Below are 27319 nucleotides of genomic sequence, written 5' to 3' on the forward strand. Positions count from 1 at the left end.
GCCAGTGCATGTACATTAGGGTGGTCCAAAAAAAGTTGAACATGTTAAGCTCTCACCGCTTAGGATTTTTCTAAATGGAAAAAGGAATACCCGTATTTGTTTGTTAAAAAAAAATATATTTAGAACTGTCTCAAAGCCCATGAAGTTGTCCATTTATTTTTTATGGGGGAAAAAACACTTTTCGTAGAAATGATATGAATTATTGAAAAAAAATATTTTTCGATCGAAAAACTCTGCTTCTCTTCAGGAGACTTCAAGTAATAGTACTTAATTGTTTATTTTACCATTTTTTAAAACTAACAATTTTGTTGTATTTTTGGGCAGTTATAAATATCTTTTTTTCAACAAAAAAATACGGTTATTCTTTTTTTCCATTTAAAAAATACGAGGGGTAAGAGCTTGACATTTTAAACTCGCTGCATGAATTTTTGAATCACCTTAATGTACATACATATGAAAAATATATTTTAGTTATGAAAGCAGAAGTTTATATTCAGCTATATACATTTGTATTTTTGTGTGTGTTTGAGTACTGATTTTGGCAGTGAAACACATAATATTAAATGAAAGTCACCGATGACGCTGTTTGTGCGCTTAAAAAACAAAATTCATTTATTTAATTTTACTCTACGCCATGAATAAATTAATTTGATAGCATTTATATTAATGTAATTTCAAAACAACTAAAATAAAATGTTACTGGGCAACCTAATTGGCTTTCTAAATTTTTTCAAAAAACTGCAGTGGCTCTTATAGTTTTTGTTTCGGAATTAAGCCCTTAGGAAATAAGTGTTATTGTTGGCCAACAGTCCTCAGTTTTCTCCAAATAATTTTGATTTGGATGCCTAGTGATATCAATTACTTTATTAATCACCAAAAAAATTATCCTTTATAAATCCGCTTGTGTGTGGCACTAGGTTTTTGAAAATGTGGTAGGAAAAACGCCCCCACAATACACCAATTTTCCTCCTTTGTTAGAACAGAGAGCTTATAAAATAAAAATAAATAAATTTTAATAAAAAGGTTAGAAACACTTAATTTATTATTAGTTGATTGCACCAATTAACAATGTAAATTTTTGTCTGGCTTAAAAATGTTATGAAAATACGAAACGAGTTCATTAAAATCAAAAAATCAATTTGCGATCGACGAACCCACGCAGTTGAGTTCAAACAAACAACAAATGATTTCCACATACCTGTTATCACTTTGGAAATTCGCACTAAGTTGCATTCCGTTGCACTTTTAATTCCAAGGTCAAAAGCTAAATATTTAAAGAAAAATGAGGGCAATGACAAAAAAGTAGAATTTCTTAAAAAATATTTGCTAGTTATATAGGTTTGAGCGGAGGCCAAAATAATTTCGCGAATGCCTTCTTTTCTCTACATAGTTACGCTAATTGGTCGTCGCAAGTATGGATAGGTCCTCTTGCATTGATCATCACATTCTCTTCGTGAGCTTTTGTTGTCCACTTATGCGTGCCAGTTCGAAAGATCTTTTCACCTAGGCATCATCACGATGCGTATGGCATATACAAGCCAACACATACGTTGAATCGTAATGCAACTACAATGGCATGGGTCATTGTAAAGCACATACAGTTCGTCAGTCCATTTTTTTCGATACCCATCGCCCACAGGATTTTGCGAAAAATTGTGCCCTAGAAAGTCCCAAAAGACCTTGCATATTTTGCTTGACAACGTCCGTGTTTCGGCTTCATATAATAGATGGACCTAAAGACGATTTGAAGAGCGGGTTTTTGTTTCGTCGACAGAGTTCCGCCTTCAATTTTCTGTATGAGCCCAAAAGCAGTACCTAATTGTTAACTCCAGGCTAACATTATTGTTGGTATTAATACAACCAGCAACCTAGGTATACAACACCTTCGCTTCTTTTAAATAGTAACTGGGAACAGTGACGTTGTAGAAGTATTTTTTTTTTATTTTGCTCGTTCACGAATAGACCACCTCCTTTCTTATCCTGCTCTGCGCTAAGTATGCTGGGTTTTCGGCTGGATTATCTTCTGTGCTATGATTTCAAAAGTGGCTTCTTTATCGATGAAAAGGTTACGTATGTATATCGTATTTCTTACCGAGGCTCTTTTCCAGGATGAACCGGGAAAATCTGGTTAAACGTGGATTTACTAGGTCTGAAGTCACAGTGATAAGGCCCATTCAGTTGGATAATTAAGGGCTTTCGATTTTCTCACAGTATTGCCGATATTACCATGAAATAAATATTAATTGCCTGAGCTTTAATGGTTCAACGCGACACCTGCATCGAAAGCGTTGTGAACTGATAATCTCATATCTTTGCTACTTAATTTCCATCTTTATCTCTGCGGGAGCTAGTTAGGCCTGGCCACGAAATCGGATGGAAGCTACCATATCTTCTGATAAAATTTTTGCATTCTTGCACGGCAACAGTTCAAGGTCATCCCACTTATGCCTTTCTGCCGCTCTCTCCTTCCTCTTGAAAATTGTTATACTCCCTGTTCTATTTTGACCAATCAATTAGGTGGATCCTTGGATTACTCCCTTCTTGGCTCTATATTGACTATATTGAGCTTTGTTGAAGGTCCCCAGAGCGAACTCGTTTTTCTTGATAGCATTCGTACACAATCTTAAATGTAACGTAACTTATAGTTATCCAACAGCTAAAAATGCATGAAGCCAAGTGCTTTGGTCTCAGTCATAATAGTATGGTTTCTAGCTTTACCTGGCAGATGCTCGTAGAGATGTTACTATGTATACAGGGAAGTTACATGACATGACATGACATGACATACTACGATGTCATGAACCACCTTGGGGTTATCAAATACCTATTTATACATAAATATGCAAGCAAAGCTCATTTGATTCTAGAGTACAACAAGTCATTTTTAAGCAAGTGCCGTTAATTTCTTCATGATCAAATGCACAGAACTAACCTCCACCTATCCGATAAAAATATAGTAATTGTCAAAATCGGTTCACATGGAATTATATCCTTTATAAATCCCTGTAAAAACGAAATCGGAGATATAGAGGAATAAGCGAGAGTGAGTAAGTCAGAATTCTAAAAAACATGAGCGGTGTTGTGAGAAAGAATCAGAAAGGAATCGCGAGAGAAAGCGCACAAGTAAAATCAGGAGTGTCGTAGATTTGTGAGATTGGGCAAAAACAATCGGTGGTCGAAAGCAAAATAAATGGAAGTCGTGTTCATTAAAATTTATAAATATGTATATCATTTTCGAATTTTATGGCCAGAACCGTGGCAGAAGAGTAGAGTAAATACAGGATTACTTGCAAACGCATAGAATTGTAGTACAATGGTGCGAGGACAATAGAAAAAAAGTAAGTGCGCCTGGACCACACTGGAGAAATGAAACTTACATTACATACATATCTATTTTGTCTCATAACCAATATACATATATACATATATACATATGTACATACATACATACATACATCTGCTTTTGCTTAAGGTTATATTTTTTGCCTTTTTACAACGCTTTTATCAACTTGCAATGTTGTGTTCCAGAAACTTTCAATGTTGTGTTCCAGAAGCTTTCAATGTTGTGTGTCCGACACCATAAAGCAAAGCTTTGAAAAGCTCCTATAAAAAAGCATAGTGAATAGGGCGAGGTAGATGACATCTAGATGTCGCCCTATGTACTACGTTTGCTACACCGGAAATAGACGACACGCCATTCTTTAAATAAAATTAATTGGTGCTCGTTTGTATGTACATACATATGTAAATGCATGTGTGTGCAGCTTTCTATTAATATCGTTGAATTATTTTAATATCTATTGCAAACTTTTATTCAGACAGGACTAAAAAGTAGAAAATAAATAATATAAAAAAAACTTTTTAATATACAACGCTTTTATAAATGGACTAAAAAGTAGAAAATAATACTTCTCAGTCCCATAGAATTTGTTTTGATAACTTTTGATTTTGAAATTTTAGCAAAAGTCATTATAAACAATCTATGAAATTGAAAATGAAAAGCGTGGGGCGCATGTAATACACTTGAATTGATATGAAAAGTAATATATGTATGTATGTATGTGGGTATATGAATAACGACCGCTTAAAATCGATTCCAAAGTTCTACTTTCGCTGTAGAAATTTTAGGTCTACGTTACGTAGTTTGACTATTGTCAATTAAATCGAATGCTTTGTATTGCATGCGCTCCACGTTTTTCATTTTCAATTTCATAGATTGTTTATAATGACTTTTGCTAAAATTTCAAAATCAAAAGTTATCAAAACAAATTCTATGGGACTGAGAAGTATTATTTTCTACTTTTTAGTTCATTTATAAAAGCGTTGTATATTAAAAAGTTTTTTTTTATATTATTTATTTCTATTCTAGATCCCTACCTCTATCCCTGTTCATTCTAATTACATTTATGCTATTCTGTTTTCCCTTATCTTCATTTTTATCTTTATGCTCTATCGATAACAAAATCGATAGTAACATGCAATAAAATGTCGATAACAGAGCCAATAAAAATATCGATAACAAAATCGATGAAAAACTTGGTAAAAATTTCGGTGGCAAAACCGATAATAATATCGGTTGCAAAATCTATTAGAAACTCGATAAAAATATTCATAACAAAATCGATAAAAATATAGATAAAAATATCCACATCAAAAACGATAAAACAATCGAGAAAAGCATGCATAACAAAATCGATAAATACTGATAAATACCGATAACAAAATCGATAAATATTGATAAAAATCGATAAATTTCGATAACAGAATCGATAAATATCGATAAATATTGAAAAAGATCTATAAATATAGATAACAAAATCGATAAAAATTTCGATAAGAAAATCGATAAAAATATCGATAACAAAACCAATAAAAATATCGATTATTTTATCGATAAGACCCGAGAATCCCGGAAATCTCTAAAATCCCAAAATAGTTCCCAGATTGAGTCTCTGTGTCTCGCTCTATATCCTTTCCTCTTTAGTTACCTTTATTTTAATCTTTCTTCCCCTGTTTTTAATCTTTACTTTTTTCGGTATTCCCATCCTCATCTTTTTCTTTATATTTATCTTTGTTTTTACTTTTATGTTTATCATTTTCTTCCTCTACATTATATATATAAGTAAAGTGTTTAAATTTACGCATGGCGTATCCTTTTAATGAGGTCTGTCCAAGCACGAACTCCTTTAGAGATAGTCCTCGAAGAGTGTATCTCATATTTCTATTCCTTTAGATATAGGACCTCAAATATTGGCACACATTCTTTATTTTGTCGGCCAAGATCATTCCTTCAAGAGCTCAAGGACTTTCCATATTATCAACAATTAGACGACGTTCCTACTGTCTTGAACAGACGTTCTCTCCATTCGCACAAACAACGACCTTTGTTAATTGCAATGCAAAAATATTGATGAACATATAAAAATCAGCAAAAAAAAAATTTCCAAAAACCATAAAGGTAAATTTTAAATTAACAAAAATTTGCCTAGTGGTGTGAGTTACTAAAAGTTGAGCATGTGTGCGTCAGTCAATGGGCCTGTGGACTACCGAAAATGCACACAAACAAAAATTATTCGGGCGTTTAAATGTGTGGGTGAGCACGCGAAACAACCAAATTAATTATAAATCTTAGGATTTTTATGAATTAAAAGAAGGAAGAAAAAGTATACTTTATGCGTTTCTAAAACACAACTTTTACTATATTATTTAAATTTTTTATTAATAAATTTATAGAAAAAATATATACTACTTTTAATTTACGAATATTTTTTTTTTCAAAATCCACGCTCCAATTCGACCGGCAAACACACACCGGCTCAAACTACCACCACTCACACACACCTGCAGCTGGTTAGCACACTACTACAGACGCACAACCGAAAGCTCGCCGCTCATTTGATACCACCGCGCTCAATTCAAAACAAAAAACTGCAGCAGCGAACTCGCCGGTGCCAAAACACCGAAGCGAGCAACCCACCAACCAGCCAGTCAGGTAGCTAAACTGCGCCGCTTGCTAACCAAGGCACTCTCACTTTCCTTAGAGGCCGTTTTCTGCTCTACAAAACATACATCAATGCCTGTATTGTTGCTGCTGTTGTTGTTGCTAAGCGATTTTGTAATCGCAAAAGCTTGTTGAGCACGCGTGCGCGCATACTCGCATACCACCACCGCCACCACCACGACGCTCGACGCTCGACGTAAATTAAACGCATCGCGAGTCAGCAGCTATTGGTTTGACTTCAATTTCGATTTCGCGTTCATTTTGCGTTGACGTCAACAGAGGCAGCAACGGCGACAGCGACAGCAGCGGCGGCATTGCGTTGGCTCTGCTTGATTTTAACTCTTTCGTTGGCTCGCAACTAACTTTTGCGAGTCGGAATTTTTATTTTGAAAATATGTGCCGCGGTATATAAGCCAGCAGCTGGCCAACAGCAGCATCCAGTCAAAACTTTGGAATCGTAGCGATTCTACAATTCATTCTGCTTTATAATTTTCTCATATTACTTATATTTAAATTAAGTTTAAAATTTTGTACATTTTTGTATTGTTTTGCATTGGCGCCAGACTAGTGGACTAGTGCACAAGTGCTGTGAAGTGTAAGTGTGAGAATGTAATTTTGTAAAGAAAAACATTTTGTACTAAAAGAGAATCACTTTAGTTTTGAAAATTGTGTGCAAAGCAAGTGTTCCAAAGTGGTTTAAGCTAAATTCAGAAAGTAAAAAAATTTGTAAATTTCGCAACATGAAAAACAATGAAATAATTCTTAAATCTGTTTGTTATTTGCAGTGTCATCGTAGCTGCGCTTTGACGGTTTATTGTGATTAATTTTGCTGCTGACTGAAGGAAACCCATTACAATGAAATTATTTGTAAGTAAAAATGCTATTTACTGCTATTAAATTGTAGAATTAGTTGTTTTCATTTAAAAAAGAAAAGTCAGGGTGCAAAATGAGTAAACTTTTAATTATACATATTTTTTTTTTTTTGATTAATGCAAAGCTGAAAAGTATTTCGACCATCTCAATTAAAAAAAAAATTCCATATAGTAACTCCTATATTTATTAGGTAATATCGAATAGCTTTACTATTAAAAAAATTTCCGTTCGAAATCAGTATTTGATTTAGCTGCATTGGCTGATACAAAACGGAAGACTTAGGCAACAAACTTGGTCTAGGAAGTGAATTATTCTAAACTGTCCCTTGGCGGTCATTGCCTGAGTCACTACTTTGAGCCTCGTGCTCTATTCTAGCTCTCAGTGCCGGTTTCCCCAGCAATTTAAACGGAAAATGATTTTTTTTATTTTCTGTCAATCCTTACTTCCTTACTAATATTATAAATCCGAAAGTGGGTTTGTTTGTTTGCTACGCTTTCACGCTTTAACTATTCAACCGATAATCATGAAATTTCGTATACTGCTTTTATTTATATATCTCTATACCAAGTTCCAGTAATCTACCAAAAAAAAATATTTCCTGAGAAATGCAGTATGAAAAATTCCGTTTGTATGGGAGGTGTCACGCCCTCGAGCCTAATCGAGATTAAATGTATCCTATATTTTAAGTTGGGCTAAATAACAGCGGCATCTCTATGCGTATAAGATTGATTTGATATATCTCCACACCAAGTTCCAGTACTCTACCATGAACATATCCAGAGATATTCGGTATGAAAAAATCGGTTTCTATGGGAGGCTCCCCTCTATATAAGAAGTTTAAGAAAGTTTTAGTTTGAAAATATTTTGAAGATGGTTAAACAAATTTTAAACCTCCTGTTTTTGAATTGAGTTTTCTTGAAATGAATTTTACTCCATGTAGCACGCAAAAATTTCATACTTTCAGCGAAGCGGGTGAGGGCGATCTAGTTTCCATATAAAATTTAAATAATTTTTCACTTAAATTGCTTTCGTGAAATTGGCTGTTAGTGCCATTTTCTCAAGTAGGTTTTAAAACTTGTTCTGTGGGTTTTTAATTTTGTTCTGAAAAAATGTGTTTGCATAAGATCACACCACCTCATCCTTCTTTAAATATTTAGCTGAGGATCCGTTCTGATATTTATACCCACCGCGCGAATACCCTTCGGACAGTGTTTGTAAAGGTAGCCCCAGAATTGAGAGTTTCGGCCTTGCAAGCCCTTGTCCGTTTTCCGCCTCGCCCAGAGCGAACAGCGAACATCTGTGCTTGTCCTTATTTTCGTCCAACCTTCGCTGAGCTGACACGAGGCTCATCCGTCCAAGAGCAGTATGCAAGTAGTCAAAGGCATACCTACTCTCTATTTACTAGGTATATCGACTTCGGCGTGGAAACTCATCCGCAGCGCAGTTTCCAGCAATCCTACTACTATGGCCGTATGGGACCCTCGAACTCTCACCGGGTACTTCACGACACATTGTTTCCTGCGTTATCATCTCAGTAAAATGAATCTTTCAGACAAGAACGTCTGTCGCTTCTGTGAGATGGATGAAGAAACGCCAAAACACATCCCTTGTGAATGTGTTGCTCTCGTTAGACGCAGAACCGCTCTCACTCTTATAATAACTTAGAGTGCGCGATGAGCAAGACGAAAAGCTCTGACTTTTGCTTTGCTAACACATATACTTAGATGATATTTATCTTCCTTACCATCGTCACGGATTTGAGCCTTAGCGGTAGGTGCCTCTGCCCGAAAAAACACTACAGTGATAGAGAGCTCATTGCAAAAAAAAGGAATGTTCCAGCCCTTCTTGCAAACTTCCTGCAGTCTCCGTTCCAGTTCTACTTCCCGTCTCCCGTTTTATGACAGCGTGTAACAATGCACGATAAAAAAAAAAAAAACTCACCGGTTTCCCATCATTCCCTTAAAAGAGGACACTGTCTTCCGTTAACGTCTGTTCTTAAACTGAGTCTAATAGAGCAAAGAGAAAGAATTTAGAAGATGAAGGCAAGCTCAGCTAAAGGGCCTATAGTCATCAATGAAAAAAGGGTATAAAGGCTTAATGGAGAAACCTTCGTCGCGGTCCAAAAATTAATAGCCTGAGAGCATTAGAAATTAACTTTTACAACCCAACTCATTTTGGGTATTTTGCTGTGAATATAAATTTTTTGCCACAATTATACGATCATATAATATCCCTAAAGCCTTGTAATCTCTATCTCTGGTATCTGATTTTTGCTGCTTAAATATGCAATTATTGCCTGGCCATAGCCGGATAACCAAATTGAGACCATGCTTGTAGGCCCAGCTTCTATCGCAGCATGATGACAAATTCCAGGGCTATATGATTCGCTTTAGAAGAGGCAGAAAAGATATATCAGCCAAAAGGAGACATTTTAATTGATCTCTTTGATTTTAACAGGAAGTCTGTTTAGTATTTACCTTCTTTAAATGCCATATCAGTTCTTCTTCGACACCTCCTTAAGGGCATGAACCAGTTTAACTCTACTTCTCAAACATCAAGTGCTAGATAGCTGCCACGCTCTAATGTACTATAAAATAAACCGAAATCGGAGAAACATTTTAAGATTTCTTTAAAAGAAAAAGGTTAAATTAGGTTCCCAAAATCAAGAATATCCTTCACTTTATTAAAAACTAGCTTCCAATCGATTTGTGTTCATATTTTGATCTTATTCCTTAGCTCTACCTCCCTTTGAATTTTGCACCTTCAAAAGTTGCCACACCGTCAAAAGTAGACACTAACCCACTTTACACGCTTAATTCACAAAAAAAGTATCAACGATCAAAATCATGTCCCACTCAAAGTTTAAAAATGCATTAAAAGACGAAAATCTCCGCTTGCCAGCAAAGTGGAGCAATAAATTTTGGCACTAAACTCATTGCAAAATAGCCACACATTTCCGTTCCATTGTCACAATATTTCTAAGTTTGCGAAGAAACCAAAGCTAAATATAAACAATAGCCAGCCAGCTGGCCATGTTATGCGCAATAAAATGCCGTAAAAGTAACACAGCCATGAACAATGAAACAAAAACGTAGAATAAACCATTTGAAACCACGTTCGCTTTCAACAATTGCGCACCGTCTTTGCCCGAAGGTGAATTGTAATCACATTGTAAACTACGCCGGGCAATAAAATTGTCGTAAATTCGCTAAAATTGCTAGAATGCAAATGTGCATGCAAGTGGTTGGCGCAAAAAAAAAATATAAAAACAGAAGCCAGTAGCAAAATAAAAAGATGTGAGCGAAAAAAGTAAGAAATGCATGCATGCAAGCAAAGCAGTGCACAACTTGTTCATTCATACACTGTTGGGCGCCTACTTGCACTCAATTCAAGTAGATAGTTTTTACTTCTTTTACCACGTTTTTCGCGCGCATCACAACTGTTAGCGTTATTACGTTAACTGCGCTGCGAAATATAAGCCCCTTCATGAGTGCGTAATTCGATCGCTAAGGAAGTGAACGCCTGCGTGTATTTCCAGACATAGCAAACCTTTGCTGGCTGCCTGCTTGCCTTCAACGCTATCTAAGTATGCGGCCACTCATTAGCCGTTAGCCATTGTGGTGGCGACGCATTTTTGCAGACAAACGCATTTGCTTAAGTTAAGTTAAGTTTTGCGGAAGCTCCACTATGCATTCAGGCCAACCAGACTAAAATCGCATCAACATACTTAGATTCAAATGTGACACAAATTCAACGGCATTCCACCATTTTCGGCGATTAATTAGTTTAATTAAATGCCATCAAATTGTTACAATTGCAGTGTGCGCGCAATTTGCGCCTACTATGTGCCAGTAATTTTTATGATGTAATTATTATTGTTTGCTGGCTTTATTGATGGGTGTCAAATTCAAAAATTTCACCCATTGTCGCAATGCTTCACCTACAACAGCTTGCTATGGTTTAACGCATTTTTATTTTTTTTGTTTTGGCGCTGACACTTTCGCTTGCTGTGTGATTGCTTCATTTGGCGTTGCATTTTTTGGTGTGAAGCAATATTTATATTGTTTTATCGATGTCGAACACGTACGGCAGGTGGCTTGAAGAAGACAAAGACGGGTAGTACGAGCAATAGAAATGTTGTGCATAATGGTAGGCATTGTTGTTGATGTTTACATTTTATTGTATATAGATAGTGAATTGTAGTGGCAAATGCTTTTTAGGGGTTTTATATTGCATACATACCAAGCAAAATTCTAAAAAAAAAATCATCCAAACATGTAAGCATCGAGTATTATGAGATGAGAAACGAAAGACTTAAGAAACGAACTTGCTGACGCAATGTGTCGCTTGTATGTTAGAATATAGTAAAACTAAAATTGTTTCTCAGGTATATCATATATTATGACTATTGCTAAATTTTCTTAGCCGATTTAGGTTCATTTTGGATCTGGGCTGCCTTGAAATCACCCCTATTGCTTTCAATTTCAAGGCAACCTGTTCTAACGGGCTTGATTTTAATTTCGATGTAACTGAAATACATTGTTTGTTATTCGAAAAAAAATATATTAGATTTTATATATTAGATAATAATCGATATCTGGGGATTTTTTTTTTTTTGTAATGTCCACAGCTACAAACAAATTTTTATAAAAATAAAGAAAAATTTATAATCTAAATATTTAAAAATACCCCAGATATCGATTTTTATATAAAATACAAAAAAGCTCATAAGTCGGCCACAAAAAAAAATTTCACCGACATTAAAAATCATGCCCGTACCTGGCCGGTTGTCTTGAAATCGAAAGCATCCCCTAAAATTTATGTTTTTAACTCAGAAAGCTCTATAAAGTAAAATTTTTTTTATGGATAAGACCAAAAGTGTAAAGCTTAGGGAATAGATTCACTTTTTTTATTGAAGCACACAGCCAGCTAAGCTATATCGGTGCACATATCAAAATGTATAAAGCAAAAAATACAAAAAATTTAATTAAAGTTAGAAAAAGGTTCTGCGAGAAATTAAAAAGAAAAACACAAGAATTTTTAGATGCAAATAACTGCTAAAAAATATTTTCAAAGTTTTTTCTTAAAAGGCCTACAAATTTAATTTTTTTTAATTAAAAATTTAAGCGAAACAGATTTTTTTGTTTTTACCCACAACGTCAGTCAATCGAAAAGTAATTGTCATATTTTTGTTATATAAGGACCAAACAAGCTAACAAAATTTTCTTAAAAAAATTTGGACAAAACCACATAATTTTGCAGAATCAAAGGACTTTTCAAAAAATATTTCCAATCTATTTTCTAAAATCGCTCAGTCATTCGGGTCAGATAATCGAAAAGGTATTGCCATATTTATATTATATAAAAAAAAAATTGTACAATCAAAGGACTTTTCTAAAACATATTTCCAATCTTTTTTCTAAAAGCGCTTATTTAAAATTAAAAATTTAAGTACATACAATTTTTTATTTCTTTCCACCCAAGGTCAGTAAATATAAAAAGTTTTGCCATATTTTAGTCATATAAAAAACGTATTTGTTATAAACAAATTGTGAAACCCCTTATTAATTGAAATTTTTTTTGAAATGTTCCGACTTTTTTTTATGAAAAACCAATTTTTAGTTAATTATTATCAACTCACCCACCAACTTGATTCGAAAAACAAAATTAATAAAGAAATCTTTCCCCCTCCTCTTTTCCAGATCTGCTTAGCCGCGCTGCTCGTGGCCACCGCCTACGCGGGCGATACCACCGCCAAGAAAGCCACCGTCGAAGCTGCAGCTGCCAGCTCAGCTTCAGGCAAGAAAGTGCCGCTCGAGAAGAAGCTGGACAAACGCGGTCTGCTCGAACTCGGCTATGGCTACGGTCACTCCGGACTCGATCTCGGCTACATTGGCCATGGTGGCATTGAACATGGTCATGGTTATGGACTTGTATCCGGACCCGCTACATCTTACGGACACACCGGCTATGCGTCAGGCGGCTATGTGTCGGGAGGCGGTGTCGCACATCATCCCTTCCTCATAAGCAAGACAGCCGATGTACACAAAACCATCACCATCACCAAGGGCGTGCCAGTGCCGGTGACTGTTGATCGTCCCTACCCGGTGGTGCATGAGAAGCGTGTGCCCGTTGAAGTTAAAGTTCCGGTACCACAGCCCTACGAAGTGATACGCAAGGTGCCCGTTTCGGTCAAGGAGTATGTCAAGGTGCCAATACATGTGCCACAGCCCTACACCGTCGAGAAGCGTGTCGAGGTTAAGGTGCCCGTACCAGTCGATCGTCCCTACCCAGTGAAGGTGCCAGTGCCACAGCCCTACGAAGTGATCAAGCACGTACAAGTGCCCGTCAAAGTGCCCGTACCACAACCTTACGAAGTTATCAAGCACGTTCAAGTGCCCGTCAAAGTGCAAGTGCCAGTACCACAGCCCTACGAGGTCATCCGTCATGTACAAGTACCCGTACATGTGCCAGTCGATCGCCCCGTGCAAGTCACTATACCCAAACCTTATCCAGTGCCCGTAGAGAAACCCTACCCAGTTGTGGTAGAGAAACAGGTCAAAGTGGAGGTACCAGTGCGCGTCGACAGACCCTACCCAGTGCCAGTGGATCGTCCCTATCATGTGAAGGTGCCCGTGTCAGTGCCACAGCCCTACACCGTCGAGAAACACGTGCCCTACACAGTCGATCGCCCAGTGCCAGTGCCTGTCAAGGTGGCTATCGATCGTCCCTACCCAGTTCATGTGACACGCCCAGTGCCAGTGCATGTTGAAAGACCCGTTGCTGTGCACGTACCCGTACCAGTGGTAGCCGGACATTCGGTGGTCGAACATGGAATCGGCGGTGGTGGCTATGATGGCGGCTATGGACATGATGGCGGTTATGGACATGGTGGCTTCTCATCCAGCGGCTACGATTTCTCGTCCAGCGGACACGGCTACGCACATAAAAAGAAGTAAGCCATTGGACGTTGGGATACAGCGCGCGGCTACTTCTACGATTACTGTGTATATGATTTCAGCAATGAGGGCGGAATGAATTTTAGTTTTAATTATGAAATTATAAGGAGGAAGTTGTGGCAAAAGCGACTTCGAAAATTTAGTGAGAAAGAAAAAACATAAAAACGAGTAGAAAATTTTAGATTTTCGCAAAGGAACGGAACAAATTGGAATTTGAGGAATCTTAATGACAAAGGCTAAGGCACAGAGATGGCGCATAATGTATTTTAAAATACCGAGACCGATTTCGCTGGGGCGGAAAAGTAGTAGAAGGAAGTAGCGCTAAGTGACTACCAAAAAGTAAACGAAAATTAAATTCAATTAAAGTCACTTGCGCTTAGAGAAAAAAGTTCGCAACAACACTAAAATAATCTCATTTCTGGCCATATAAATTTTCAAGAGTATTTTAGATGTAAAAGTTTTTCTTGCTCCCTCAAATTCAAATTTTCTTCCTCGGCGAAAATCGCTCTTTGGCTGCTGTGTATGTAAACCCTGCCACTTATTTAGTTTTAAGTATTTACAACTTATGTAAATTATTTAGCAAAAAACAAAGATGGCTTCTTGTCTAGGACAACACTCAACTAGCTGCTTATATTTAAAGAAATATACTCTTAATAATATAAATGGTTTAGTTGTGTCTTTGAGTTGTCAGTAGACTCCCCCAAAATCCAATTAGAACTGAAAGATAATGAATTTTTTTGCAGTGTGTACACTTTAAGGGGAGAAAGCTCAAACGCTTGTGATAAATCATGAGTAGTGAAAAGCACTTCAAAAGCTCTTATCCAAAACTTCTCTCCCTTGTATGCGCTACACATAAATGCATTTTGTTCAAAATTTGCCAATTATATAGATCTAATTTGTAGCTATCTTTATCATGCATGCCACTTATAAAACATACACATGAAAATCAGCAGCATTAAGTTTCAAAATTTCTTTTTTCAAATTTGAAATGAAATTTTTTGTCACTCGCCTGTTTGCCGTAATCATTTATTACTTCGAATTTGAAAAATATATTCTATTTCGTATTTTTAATGAATATTTCTTTCTCTCCTTTCTCTCTTTATTGTATGTATATGTATAAACTTATTTTATATATGTATATACATTATGTATGTATTTTGTAAATGTGTAAATATGTGTTAAGACGAAATGATTTTTGAATAATAAAAATTCATAAGAATAATAAATAACTACGTACTTTTTGTTAGATTCTATAAATGTTTACCCCAGCAGTGAAATAGTTGCCGCAAAAAGACCAAAAAAAAAAGCTGTTCTGAGTAGCTTTTCAATAAATTTGGAGTTTTTGAAAAGGGAGAAAAAAGTTCTGAATAATTTGACAAAAAAAAAAATTTGATCTGGAGGAAAAAATTTCTCCCAAAATTGCGCCGAAAAAAAAATTCTTCAAAAAAGTCGAATGTATCAAAAATATTTAAATTAAAACTATTCTGAGTAGTTTTTCCATAGTTCCTGAGTTGAGAAGATGAAAACGTAAGTTCTGCAAAGTTACACTGAAAAAAAAACTTTCCGAAACAAGTCGAAACAGTTTATTGTGTAAAAAAAATAAAAATTAAAACTGTTCTGAGTAGCTTTTCAAACCAACTAGCGTTCTAAAAACAGAAAACAAAATCATGCAAAATTACAAGAAAAAAAATTTCAAAAACTCCAAGAGTTTAATGTTGAAAAAAATATGTATTAAAACTGTTCTGAGTAGATTTTCAATGGTTCAAGAGTTCCTGAAAAGTAAAAAGTTCTGCAAATTAAGCCAAAAAAAGTTTTTAAACGAGTCAAAAAAGTTTAATGTGGGAAAAAAAATAAAAATTTAAACTTTTCTGAGTAGCTTTATAATGGTTTTAGCGTTTCAAGAAAGGAAAAAACAGGTGCTGAAAAATTACGCGAAAAAAATTTTCAAAAAAGCCGCACGAGTGTAGATAATGTTTGAAAAAAATTAAAATTAAATTCTGAGTAGCTTTACAGAGTCTGCAAATAAAAAAAATAAAAAATTTGCAAAATTACGTAAAAAAAAAAATTCAAAAAACTCTAAAAAGTTGAATGTATGCAAAATATAAAAATGAACACTGTCCTCAGCAACTTTTTAAGAGTTCTAGAGTTTCTGAAAAGAAAAACAAATTTCTACAAATTTTGCTTTTTAAATGCCGAAATAGCTAAATGTAGAAAATAAAATTAAAATAAAAACTGTCTTGATTAGCTTTCAATAGTTCTAGAGTTTCTGAAAAGAAAAAAAAGGTCAGCAAAATTACTTAAAAAAAAAAGGTTTAACACTTGAACTATTGAAAAGCTGCTCTCAAAAGTTTTAGTTTTATTATTTTTTTTTTTTCAAACATTAAACTCTTTCGACTTAAAAAAATTTAGCAGAACTTTTTTCTTTTCCAAAACTATTAAAAAGCTACACATAACACCTTGTGTAACTTATTGCGAATTGCATAAGCCAACATCACAGACATCCCTAATTGGCTATTCTATTAACTGTTGTCTTCAAATGCAACTAAGCCCGGGAAACGTGCTGGCTCGATGTGGTCGGACCGAGTCTGCACAAGCCGGACGTATGTATGTATATTTGTTATGTCGGAGTCGAATCTGGATAGAAACATGTTCAGTCGACTGTAGTATGCAGACCTTAGTAGTGCCAGAGTTACGCAGGTCTCTCGCGACAGCTGAAGACCATCGTCTGCGATTTCTTAGAAATTATTCGGCTCCAATTACGACCTTCATGTGGCGATAGGCTCTGAGTGTAGTAATAGACTCTTTGTGAATGGCATAAATAGCTGTTCGCTATATATTCTGCGATTTTCTACGATATTCCAGTTCCAGCCTAGAAGGTGCTGCTTTCTGAGTATTGAATTTTGCTTTCTGACTGGGAACATTGAAGACTCGCAATGCCGATGGTATTCTTGGAATTTCAGAAAGCATCTCATTGCTCTCCGGAGTGCGGCATGCTGACAAGTGCTTAGCTTTGTTTACTATGTAATTTATTTATCTTTGCCACAAGTGCTGACGGCGAACTATTTGAGTAATTTGTTTGCGGCTTTGAACTTTGTTGATAATTTTCAGGGGTAAACCCCAAAAAAAATTATGTTATTGACCTTCGGGATGGGTTTGCTGTCGACGTGAATGGATCAACTGCAGCTTGACCTTCTTTGCCCAGGTAATAAAGACGGTCGACGTTGATTTTGTAGAGAGCAAGGCATCGTGCAGCGCAGTAGCGGGAAAGATTGTCGATTGGCTGTCACTTCCTCCGGTGGCTGAAAAAGCTTCGAAACATAGAATTTAAACAATAGAAGAGAAGGGATATGTTGTTAAATTTTTCTTGACTTCCAGCATTGATATCGAGAAAATAATGACGACTACCGACCCATCGGGTACAACGTTTTAGTCCCTATGAGAAGGAGAATGCCTCAATGTCCTCCTGCACCTTCGAATATAAACCCGTATCAAACGCCTTTGAAAGATTTAAAGCACTAACAGGAAAATTCTCTCGCTGCAACGGTTACGGATAAGACCTCGAATCACCCGGGTGTTTATGGCGTTTAGCGCTGTGGTGGTGTAGTGCATTTTATAAAATGCAAGTTACCGGATCATAAGACTGCCTTTGATGGCTGATTCTCCCGGAATTAGTAAGTGAACAACCTTTCGAATTTCCGAAGATCAGGAATTAAGAGTGTGGCAATTGGAGGGTTGAAGTGCAACTTCTTTAGTGACGGTTGGTTAGTTGGGACTAAATTGGCAAATTCAACGGAAATTGCACACGGAAATGGTGCAACGGAAATGGTTTGGACGGAAGCAAGTGCTTCTTGAATGTACATATGATATTAATTTAACAAAAACTTGCTAATGAAAGGTCAAAGAATAACGCTTAGAAAAAGAACAATACAAGAACTAAAGTAAAGGCGAGTGCGTACATAGATAAAGAAAAGGATAAAGGCAAAGGTAAAAATAGAAACAAAAACAAAGATGCCTAAAGATAATGGCAAAAATGAAGACCAAGGTAAATTTAAGTACTTTACTTATATATAGGCAAATGTGAAGGGGAATATGTAGATGAAGAAACTGATAAACATAAAAATAACAAGTAATAGAGTCTAAGTTCGGGCGGAGCTGAACATTAAATACCCTGCGCAAGTATTTAATATATGACTTTCACCTTTTCGAAAGCTACCACTGCATGGTAAGCCGGGGCGTATCAATTTTGAATAAATCAGAGTCCTTAAATTTCGAAATTTTGAAGTTTCAAGCAGTTCTGAAACTTACCGTTATATGAAAAGCGGCCTCAATTTTAGTCCGATTTCAATAATTTGCAACGTTTTGCTTTTATGTGGCAAGCACAATAACTATGCCGAGTTTGGTGCAAATTGGTAGAACGGTTACCGAGATACATATAAGTGCTTATAAGTGGGCGGTGCCACGCCCATTTTCCAAAATTTTATCATGAACGCAATTCTTGGTAAAGAATTGTTGCAAGCATCAATTTTGAATAAATTAGCTTTAATAGTTACTGATTTATCGAAGATTTTGTATTTCTCTAAATTACCGTTATATGGGATGTGGGCGTGGTTATTGTCCGATTTTAAAAATTTTCGGCCATTTGGTATGGTGTACAAAGGCCAATAACTGTGCCAATCTTGGAAGAAATTGGTGCAGCGGTGACCAAGATATACACATGTAACCATAAGTGGGCGTGGCTACGCCCATTTTCCATTTTTTTTATAGTATTCTTATTTTTCGTCTAAAACTTATTGTAAATATAAATTTTGAGTGAATAATCCCCAGTAGTTACTAAAATATCGCAGTTTTCGTATTTTTGAAAATTACCGTTATATAGGAAGTGGGCGTGGTTACGGTCCGATTTTGCCCATTTTCAATAATAACCTACCTTGGATAAGGTGCGCTCGGGTATAAAAAGATCAGGATGAGGATACCGATAAAAGTAAAGATGAAGATAGAGGATGAAAGATTAAAATAAATGTAATTATAGAGACAAGGATATATTGTGGGATTTTAGAGATTTTCGGGATTCTCGGGGCTAGTCGATATAACAATCGATATTTTTATCGGTTTTGTTATCGATTTGGTTTTCGATTTTGTTATCCATATAGTAATCAATATTTTTATCGATTTTCTAATTGATTTTTGTTATCGATTATTAATCGATTTTGTTATCGATATTTTTATAGATTTTCTGATCGATCTTGCTTCCACTATTATTATCGATTTTGCAATCGAAATTTTTGTTGAATTTGTCTTCGATTTTGTTATCCATGTTTTATCGATTTTGTCATCGGTTGTTTATCGATTTTCATATCGATTATTTAGCGATTTTGTTATCAATTATTTATCGATTTTGTTATCGATTATTAAATGATTATTTATTGATCTTGTTACCGAAATTTTGTCGACCTTGTTATCGATATTTTCATGGATTTTCTAATCGATGTTTGTTATCGATTTTGGTATCGATTATTTATCAATTTTGTTGTCGATATATTTACCGATATTTATATTGATATTTTGATCGATTTTGTTATCCATACTTTTATCGATTTTGCTACTAATATCATCAATTTTGCTATCGAAATTTTGTATCGATATTTGTATCGGTTTTGTTATCGATATTGTTTTGGATATTATGTATATATATGTTATGAGACAAAGTAGATACGTAACGTTAGTTTCACTTCTCCAGTGTGGCCCAGGCGCACTTAATTTTTTTCAAAATCAGCAGGCATATTTCGCCCTAACCATAGATTTTGGAGGTTTCACCTTGCCGATGGCCACCTAAACTTCTCCGTTGGTGGAAGTAAGAGGCACATTGGTTTTTGGTTATTCTTTACAGCCTTCTAACCACTCATTACTTGGCCTAATTCACCGAAGTATGAAATTTAAATTGCTAAGAAGCTTCTGTGACATTATATGCTTGGCTTCACCTGGGGCTTTTCGTCTCCTCTTTCTCACTGGATCTTCACAGTGCTAGTCAAGTCGATAATGTTCTTCGTATCACCGACTACCAGTTTTGACTATAAGTGGGTTGAACAGACCGGAAATTCCTTCCTTTAAGTGGGACATATGTACATGCTTGTATCACCGATTCAGATTCTGCGGATCAAAATACTTAACCTTTTTGCTGAAACTTTGGCAGAAGCCGAGTCTATAAGCGTAATACTACCAAACGACAGAGCATTCCCGACTTGAGAATTCATACTTTTCGTTTTCAAATAAAAACAATTTCCTCCGCTTCAGAAGCGGTGAATGAGTGGTCTAGTACACCCGGAATAGGCTGTCAATAAACGGCTTGACAGCAGCACTCAAGACTACGCCAACGTCAGAACTTTGTTTTATATGCAGCTTATTGCATCTTCTGCCGACGGATATATCTGTAGGAATATATCGTCCAAAACTGCTGCCAGGCTCAATCCTCCGGGCAGTTCGTATGCATTTGCGCAGCGTTAACTTAACCCAGACAAATTGACTACATTTTCCAGGATCTAGTTCTTTGAGGCGAATTTCGTAGCTGCTATAGGAGTGGAAGGCTGGTGTGAGGGCATGTGGAGTGCTGACTCGGTGAATGTTTTACAGAAGGGTCAAAGATGGAAAAATGCATAGAGGCGGCAGTGGTCTGCGCAAAGCTTGATCACAAAAAATCTTACAAGCTGCCGGACTACTGAAGCATTTTCTAGGCGAAGGTATTGGCGGAGCACTGCCTGTTGGAATCGCACGCCCTTAAACTGGCTCTGACCAATTAGAAGATCTGTAGGGGACGCAGAACGAAAGAAGAAATGGAAGAACATATTATCCGTGAGTGTCTTGTCCTTAGCGGACTGCGGATTAGCCTCCTGTGAGCAAGATTTTCTGCCTATACTGAAAGCCGCCACCAAAATAGGGTACAACAAGGTGTTGCAGTTAGTCAAGAAGACTACGATGTTTTTCAACATTGCTCCTGGTTCTCTGGCTATAGAGCAAGTAGTGTCCGGGCTGTAGCTTTATTCTTTATCTAAAAAAAAATAGCAAGACATAAAACATAATCCATGGTTCTTTATTACTTGTCGCCTATAAGGAGGAGAATATCAATACAGCACTCCTTCTCTGGTTTTTCAGCGATTCATTGGGTTAGTAAAGAAAACGCCGCAGCCTTAAGGCTGCTTACAAAAAATAATTTAAAACTATTAAAATTGTATGTCTTTGCCAATTCCTAGACATATTAATTAAAAATGAAAATTAAGTATTCCACGCATGTTGCACAAACCAAATGACGTGGTGACACTTTGTGGAAAATATTCCAAAATAAGTAAACGCGAAACAGCCGGTGTAATAAATTCATCAACGCATAGTGAAGCAAATATAAAATTTATTGTCCTAATAATGTCAAGAGTAACTATGTTGCCAAAATTTATTGAAATTTGGTAACAAACGGCGACAGCCCAAAGCCATGGCAGCACACCGGACACACTTGAAGAACACACATGAAATTCTATGTACATTCAATGCAGAATTTTGTAATTACACAGCAATCAAGCAAACATCATTCAAATGTGCAAACAAAAGCTGACAATTAAAAATAACAAGAAAAATTTATAACAACAACAAAAAATAAATAAATTACAACCAATCAATCGCTGCAGCTAGCGTTTTGCGATTTGAAACACAAAGAACAAAAACAACTTTCTAATACATAAACTACAAATATTATTGCACTTGCATACCCGTACAAAAGCCGTGCTGCTATTCAAGAGAAACCTGTGGCTTTGCGTATAACTTTTTTTTTTTTGGATATTAACATGTACTGGTATAGTAATTTTTAGTAAAATAGCACCATGGTAGATTGACTCATAACTTGCAGGTAACTGGTTCAAATACATGCATACTTAGTAGCGACTGCACAGCTGTTTACAAGCGCACGCATATTATTTATAGTACGTGTTTGTATTAGAGCAAATATCAAGAGCAATTAAATAAGTGTGAACCGAAGTGGTTCTAAGCCGTTTGTAGCCGTTCAAGGTCGTTTCCAGCGACCATAAAAAAACGCTCGACTAGAATTTGAAGAAAAAGCTTAGTAGAACAACAGTATGTATGCGAAAGAACGGTCAAATTGCAGGCACTACTTACTTGCCACATAAAGCCACTGGTGGCAACTGCATGACACCTATGCGGATGTAGTCCATACTGAAGCTATTATTTATAGTAATTTTCAATACAAGTGTGGGTATGAATTTCTTGCATAATCACCGCCATAATTTACCACTAACACACGCTCACAAACATAGATGTATGTATGTATGTAGACGAGAAGCGTGTAAATAAAATCCATTGTTGTTTGAAGAACAAGTCAATGAGCTTATGGCTTAGTCTTTAACGCTGAGGAACTAAATATGTAACGCACACTTGTGATCTTATTTTTTTTTTTTTTTTTTGTACGCGTATGTGTAAATATGTATACTTGGCAGGTGGTCATCGATTAAGAAAAAATCTAATTAGCCACAATTTAATTGCTGTGCTTAATTATGGCTTGTAATAATTACCAACTAGTAAAATCAATTCAAAATTACAAAAGTACTAACTAAGAAAATATGAGTTCTTCACAAAAGCTATACATTTCTATATGAAAATGATAATAACAAAGTGTAGCTGATTTAACTAGGATTAGTTATGGCTTCAAGGTTTTTGCGTGGATATTCATTAAAATATCAAGAATAAGTCGATGGAGCTACATAAATATTCTAGTGAGGGGGTAAAACAAAGAATATTCATTCCAATTTTAGCTTAGTGTATTGAAGGCTCGGATGTGAAAACTTTGTACATTAAAAAATTTTAAATTAAAGCTCACTTCAAGGCCGGTCTTCAAGAAAAAGATCTTTTATTAAAGAAAAAGGGAGCCTCTATCAATGAAACCCATCTCGATTAGTTGAAAACTAAACAGAAATACTACAAATTGACGGATCTTGCTCGCACATAATTGAGTGCTTCAACAGCCAGAGTTCCGAATGAGCAATTTCGCAGTGAAGCTGGCCTTATACATATACGAGCCCCTAAGATACAGCCTCATAGACGAAAAATAGCTTTTTCTGAAATATATCCGGCCGAAAATTGTCTAAACAGTGACCTGTTTCGGTCTAGCTCCTTTCTAGATTTCCACATCTAAGATTTTCTTAATAGTGCCAAAACAGTTTGTGGCATGGAAATCCCTTCTACATATATCTAATCTATTCCGGCGCTTAATAGATCTTCTTCACAAATTTCTCATTCATTAGAATCTGGACAAGCCCTAGCATACAAAAATTAACCACATATAATCACTTCTGGTGCTGAATAGATTCTCTCATCAAGGATTATCTCTGACTAGGGTAACAAGTTTAGACTGAGCGAAAAAAATATTCAAATCAAATAGAAACGTAATTGATCTTACTATAAACGTCAACGAAAGTACTGTATATTGGTAAATATTCAATTCAATTACGCGCATATTAAAATGACCGCGTTTGCTCTGAAAAAGCATCCGTGAAGTGAATAATCAAGACAAACACTAAAAAAAAAAAATATTTAACTTGCATGTTGCCTGCAGTGGAATTCGAACCCTGACCATGTCTGGATATCAACAAATTGTGGCATGCATCTTTGCGCAATCAGCTACACCCAGGCATATAAATTTGCTTTCAAATGTTGAATATCCATCAACACCAGATGTGAACAGTCAAATACGTGCGTAATAAATTTTGTATGAAAATATTATTTTTAAATTCGAAAATTTTTAAACGATAATCAAATAGTATTCATTTTTACTATGCATTATTTCCCTCAGTATAGGTGCTAGGTAGATTTTCTCTAGTACGTTTATCTTGGAAGCACCAGGACAGTATCTTTAAGGCACTAGCCTTAAAAGGGTTACCTTGTCGGGCACAGGAAAGGTTGTGCTAAAACAAGTTTAACTTCTTAGAGCCTGGATTGGCTCCAGAATAACAGTTCCCCTTTAAGTTAATCACTTTTGGTGTTGGAAAGATTTTCTTAACTGAGATACTTTTTAGCAGTGCCTGGACACTCTGTGTCCTGCGAAATCCTACCTGGAGTAGCCAATCCTGTTGCTGGAAAGTGTTTCTTACAACGTGTTTCTTAGCTCCACCATGAAAAGCTCTGGCAAGTGACAGCCATGCAATAATAAACGATCAGGGCACTGGATATTTTCTCCGTACCAGAGGTTAGACTCGCTGTAGCATACAAGAACTCATCAGATATTTTCAATTCTGCAGCTGGAGACATTCCGTCGGAAAATTGAAGGAAAAATCGATGTTGAAAGCAAAACTTTTTTTTGAAGTTAGCAGGAAAATTTTCCCTCAAGTTTATATATGAGGCCGGCAGAAGTGGCCTAACACACAATTTATTTTGGTAGTTAACTTCTTCAAATAGTTTCTAATGTGATACATATTCCAATAGAGGTCCCTTAATTCTTAATCTAACGGGGTGTTTTAATACATAGACGCCATATTATGCATACATATGCGCCATATTAAAACACACGTAGTTTAACACCCACCCCCCCCCCCCCTGGATCCGCCACTGCCAGCGTAATGTATGTAAATGCCTTTAAAGAAGCATCACATATAACTTTTAACGAATAAAGGCAGCATTATAAAATTTTATGGCATTTTATTTTCTAAACAAAATGTTTTCAGTAGAAAAGGAAATGCCCTAAGGCAGCCAAGTATCAGAAAATGTTTTTTTTTTTTATTCCGCCATGTCCAGCTCTAAAAAGTCTAAGAAGAAATGTTTGTCTTTCTTTCTGTAGCTTGAACGGTTAACAGACAAATAAAAAAACTTAAGAAAATTGTAGAGCAAATCTGAGAGATGCATACCGGCACATAAAATTTTTTTTTCTTCAGTGTTTTTTATATGCGAATTTTGTATTTATTGCCAGCTGTGATACTAAACTTTAAAGGTTAGCCTAGAAAATATAAATTTGTTCACTTCTAAAATTTTGAACTAAACACAATTATAAGTAACTAGAGTGCCAGTTGCTGTCGAAATTCGACAGTTTTTCTAGTTTTAGAAGCCCTGGAGAGGTTTTCTAACTTAACACGTAGCAAAACTTATACGGTACAAATTAACTATCCGGAAAATCTTCTGATAAAACGTAACTAAATTTTTTTTTTATCTGAGAAGGTCTTTGGAGGACTTCGGCAGGACTTGGAATTGCCCCGACACATTCAAGTTTATCGATAAATTTCAATGATTTGATACATATCGATAGTTCGATGAATTTCAAGAACACTAAAATTCGATAACTCAACAAAATTCGTTATCTCGAACAATTTCGATAACTGTGAAATTCGATGGCTTGATAAATTTCAATAACTCAAAAATGTAAAAACTTTGGTTACCTTTATAAATTTTTACTTTTGACATCTCCGCATTTTTCGAAAACTATCTAAACATTTTGATAACTTGTTACACTCTGTTAAGACGATTAAATTCGATAAGCAGTGATAAATCGATAAGCTTATATAACCTTGAATTATCGATAAATCGATATATTTTGAAAATTCCATAAACTTCGCTTCGTTGAACCAACCAATTTCAGTAGATCAGTAATTATCGATAACTCTGTAAGTTGAAAGAACTCCATGCATTACGACACCTCGATAAATTTCGTTAAGTCTATATCGTATATATATCGTGTATATATCGTGTATATATTAAATATCGATAACTTGAAGCATTTCTTTAACGTAACAAATTTCGATGATCGTACACGCTTTTATAGCTCGATAACTATCCGTAAATTTGGACAACTAAGTTTCTGTGTCTATAAATTTCGACAGCTCAGTAAACATTGATCAGTTTGAATAATTCGATACGTTGCGATAACTTAATAAGCATGGATAAATTTGGATAATTATAAACTTCGATGATTCGATAAATTTCAGTAACCTTTATGGCTGATTTTATTTCGATTCCTATACTTTAACCTAATTCTTATGCATTTCTCATTGTCTCCATTTTCGCCTTTATCTCAATTTTCGTCTTTATCTTCACTTTTGCTTTTTTTTGTCTTCATCGTTATCACTTGTTTCTTCATCTTCATATTTATCTTTAGTTAAAAGTTTAATTTCAAATACGAAGTAAAGCAAAATGCGAAACAGCTTTAATTGAAAAGTTTGCTAAAACAACCATACACAAATATGGAAATTTTTAAACGACGATTTTCAACCAATTTCGAAACTATAAAAACTCTCCTCATCTACAGAAAATTATTTTTCCAACGGTTGTTTTTGGTTTTGAAATCGGTAACTTTACCTTGGTCTTCATCTGTGTTTTTATCTTTCACGTCTTTGCTTATATCCTTTTCTTTTTCTATTCACGTAGATCAGATAAGGTGCGATGACGTGATAAGACGTGACGTGATTTTATGTGATGTGATAGGATGTCATGTCATGTCATATAATGTCATACCATATGATGTCATATCATGTGATGTCAAGTCATGTGATGTCATGCCATATAATGTGTTGTCATATCATATAGTGTCATGTCACGCGCTATCGTGTGATGTGATATCATATTATGTGATGTAATATCATGTGATGTATATTCATATCATGTGATAAAATGTCATGTGATGTCATGTAATGTGATCACATTCCATGTTCCGATTACTGTATCGATAACCCTGTTGATAATAGGTACGATAAAAATACCGATAACAATATCCATAAACATGTAGAAAAATACAACGATTGTAAAATCCATTAATTTCTCGATAAATATAACAATCATCAGTATCGATTATTGTACATATCGTTAACAATATAAATGACTAAATCGATAAGAAAATCAATTATTTAATCGATTATTATACCGATAACAATATCCATTATTGTATCGATAAAAATATCGATTATTATATTGATTATTATATCGATTACAATAGCGGTTATTCAATCAATAACATTATCGATAACAATATCGATTAGTTTATCGTTAGCAAAATCGATTATTATATCTATACAAATATCGAGTTTTATATTGATAACAATATCGATCTTCATCCTCATCCTTTTCTTCATATTTATCTTTATTTTTGAATATTCCTCTTCACCTTTACCTTAAAGTGTTTAAATTTACTTTGATCTTCGTTTTTGCCTGTACCTCTAGGCATCTTTGTTTTTGTTTTTATTCTCAAACCGCTAAACCGCTGAGAACTATTTACATGTGCATTATTCCCCTTGAATTTGACAATTACTCCCAACCAACCAACTGCCGCTAAAGAAGTTTCACTTCATAAATTCAAGAAATGTTCTTACCCTTTTAGTTACCCTAATTTTTATGTATCTGCCATTGTCTCCATTTTCGTCTTTATCTTCACTTTTGCCTTCTTTTTTTGACTTCATCGTTATCATTTATTTCTTCATCTTCATATTTATCTTTATTTCAAAGCTTAATTTCAAAT

General features: G+C 35.4%; 2 protein-coding genes across 2 annotated transcripts in view; one reads left to right on the forward strand and one right to left on the reverse strand.

Moving 5' to 3' along the window:
• Nucleotides 1–27319, reverse strand: part of LOC118735544 (angiotensin-converting enzyme) — a gene marked incomplete in the record, with an annotated part of 223323 nt that overhangs the window by 34833 nt on the left and 161171 nt on the right.
• LOC118735549 (BCL-6 corepressor-like protein 1) lies at nt 6455–14925 on the forward strand. The gene is made up of 3 exons (XM_036465357.1): nt 6455–6596; nt 6787–6868; nt 12577–14925. Exons 2-3 carry the CDS (start codon nt 6857–6859, stop codon nt 13831–13833), a joined length of 1269 nt encoding a protein of 422 aa, XP_036321250.1. The 5' UTR covers nt 6455–6596; nt 6787–6856; the 3' UTR covers nt 13834–14925.

The sequence above is a fragment of the Rhagoletis pomonella genome, unplaced genomic scaffold (assembly GCF_013731165.1).
Source record: "Rhagoletis pomonella isolate Grant_MI unplaced genomic scaffold, Rhpom_1.0 Rhpom_scaffold_00003, whole genome shotgun sequence".
NCBI classification, from domain to species: domain Eukaryota; kingdom Metazoa; phylum Arthropoda; class Insecta; order Diptera; family Tephritidae; genus Rhagoletis; species Rhagoletis pomonella.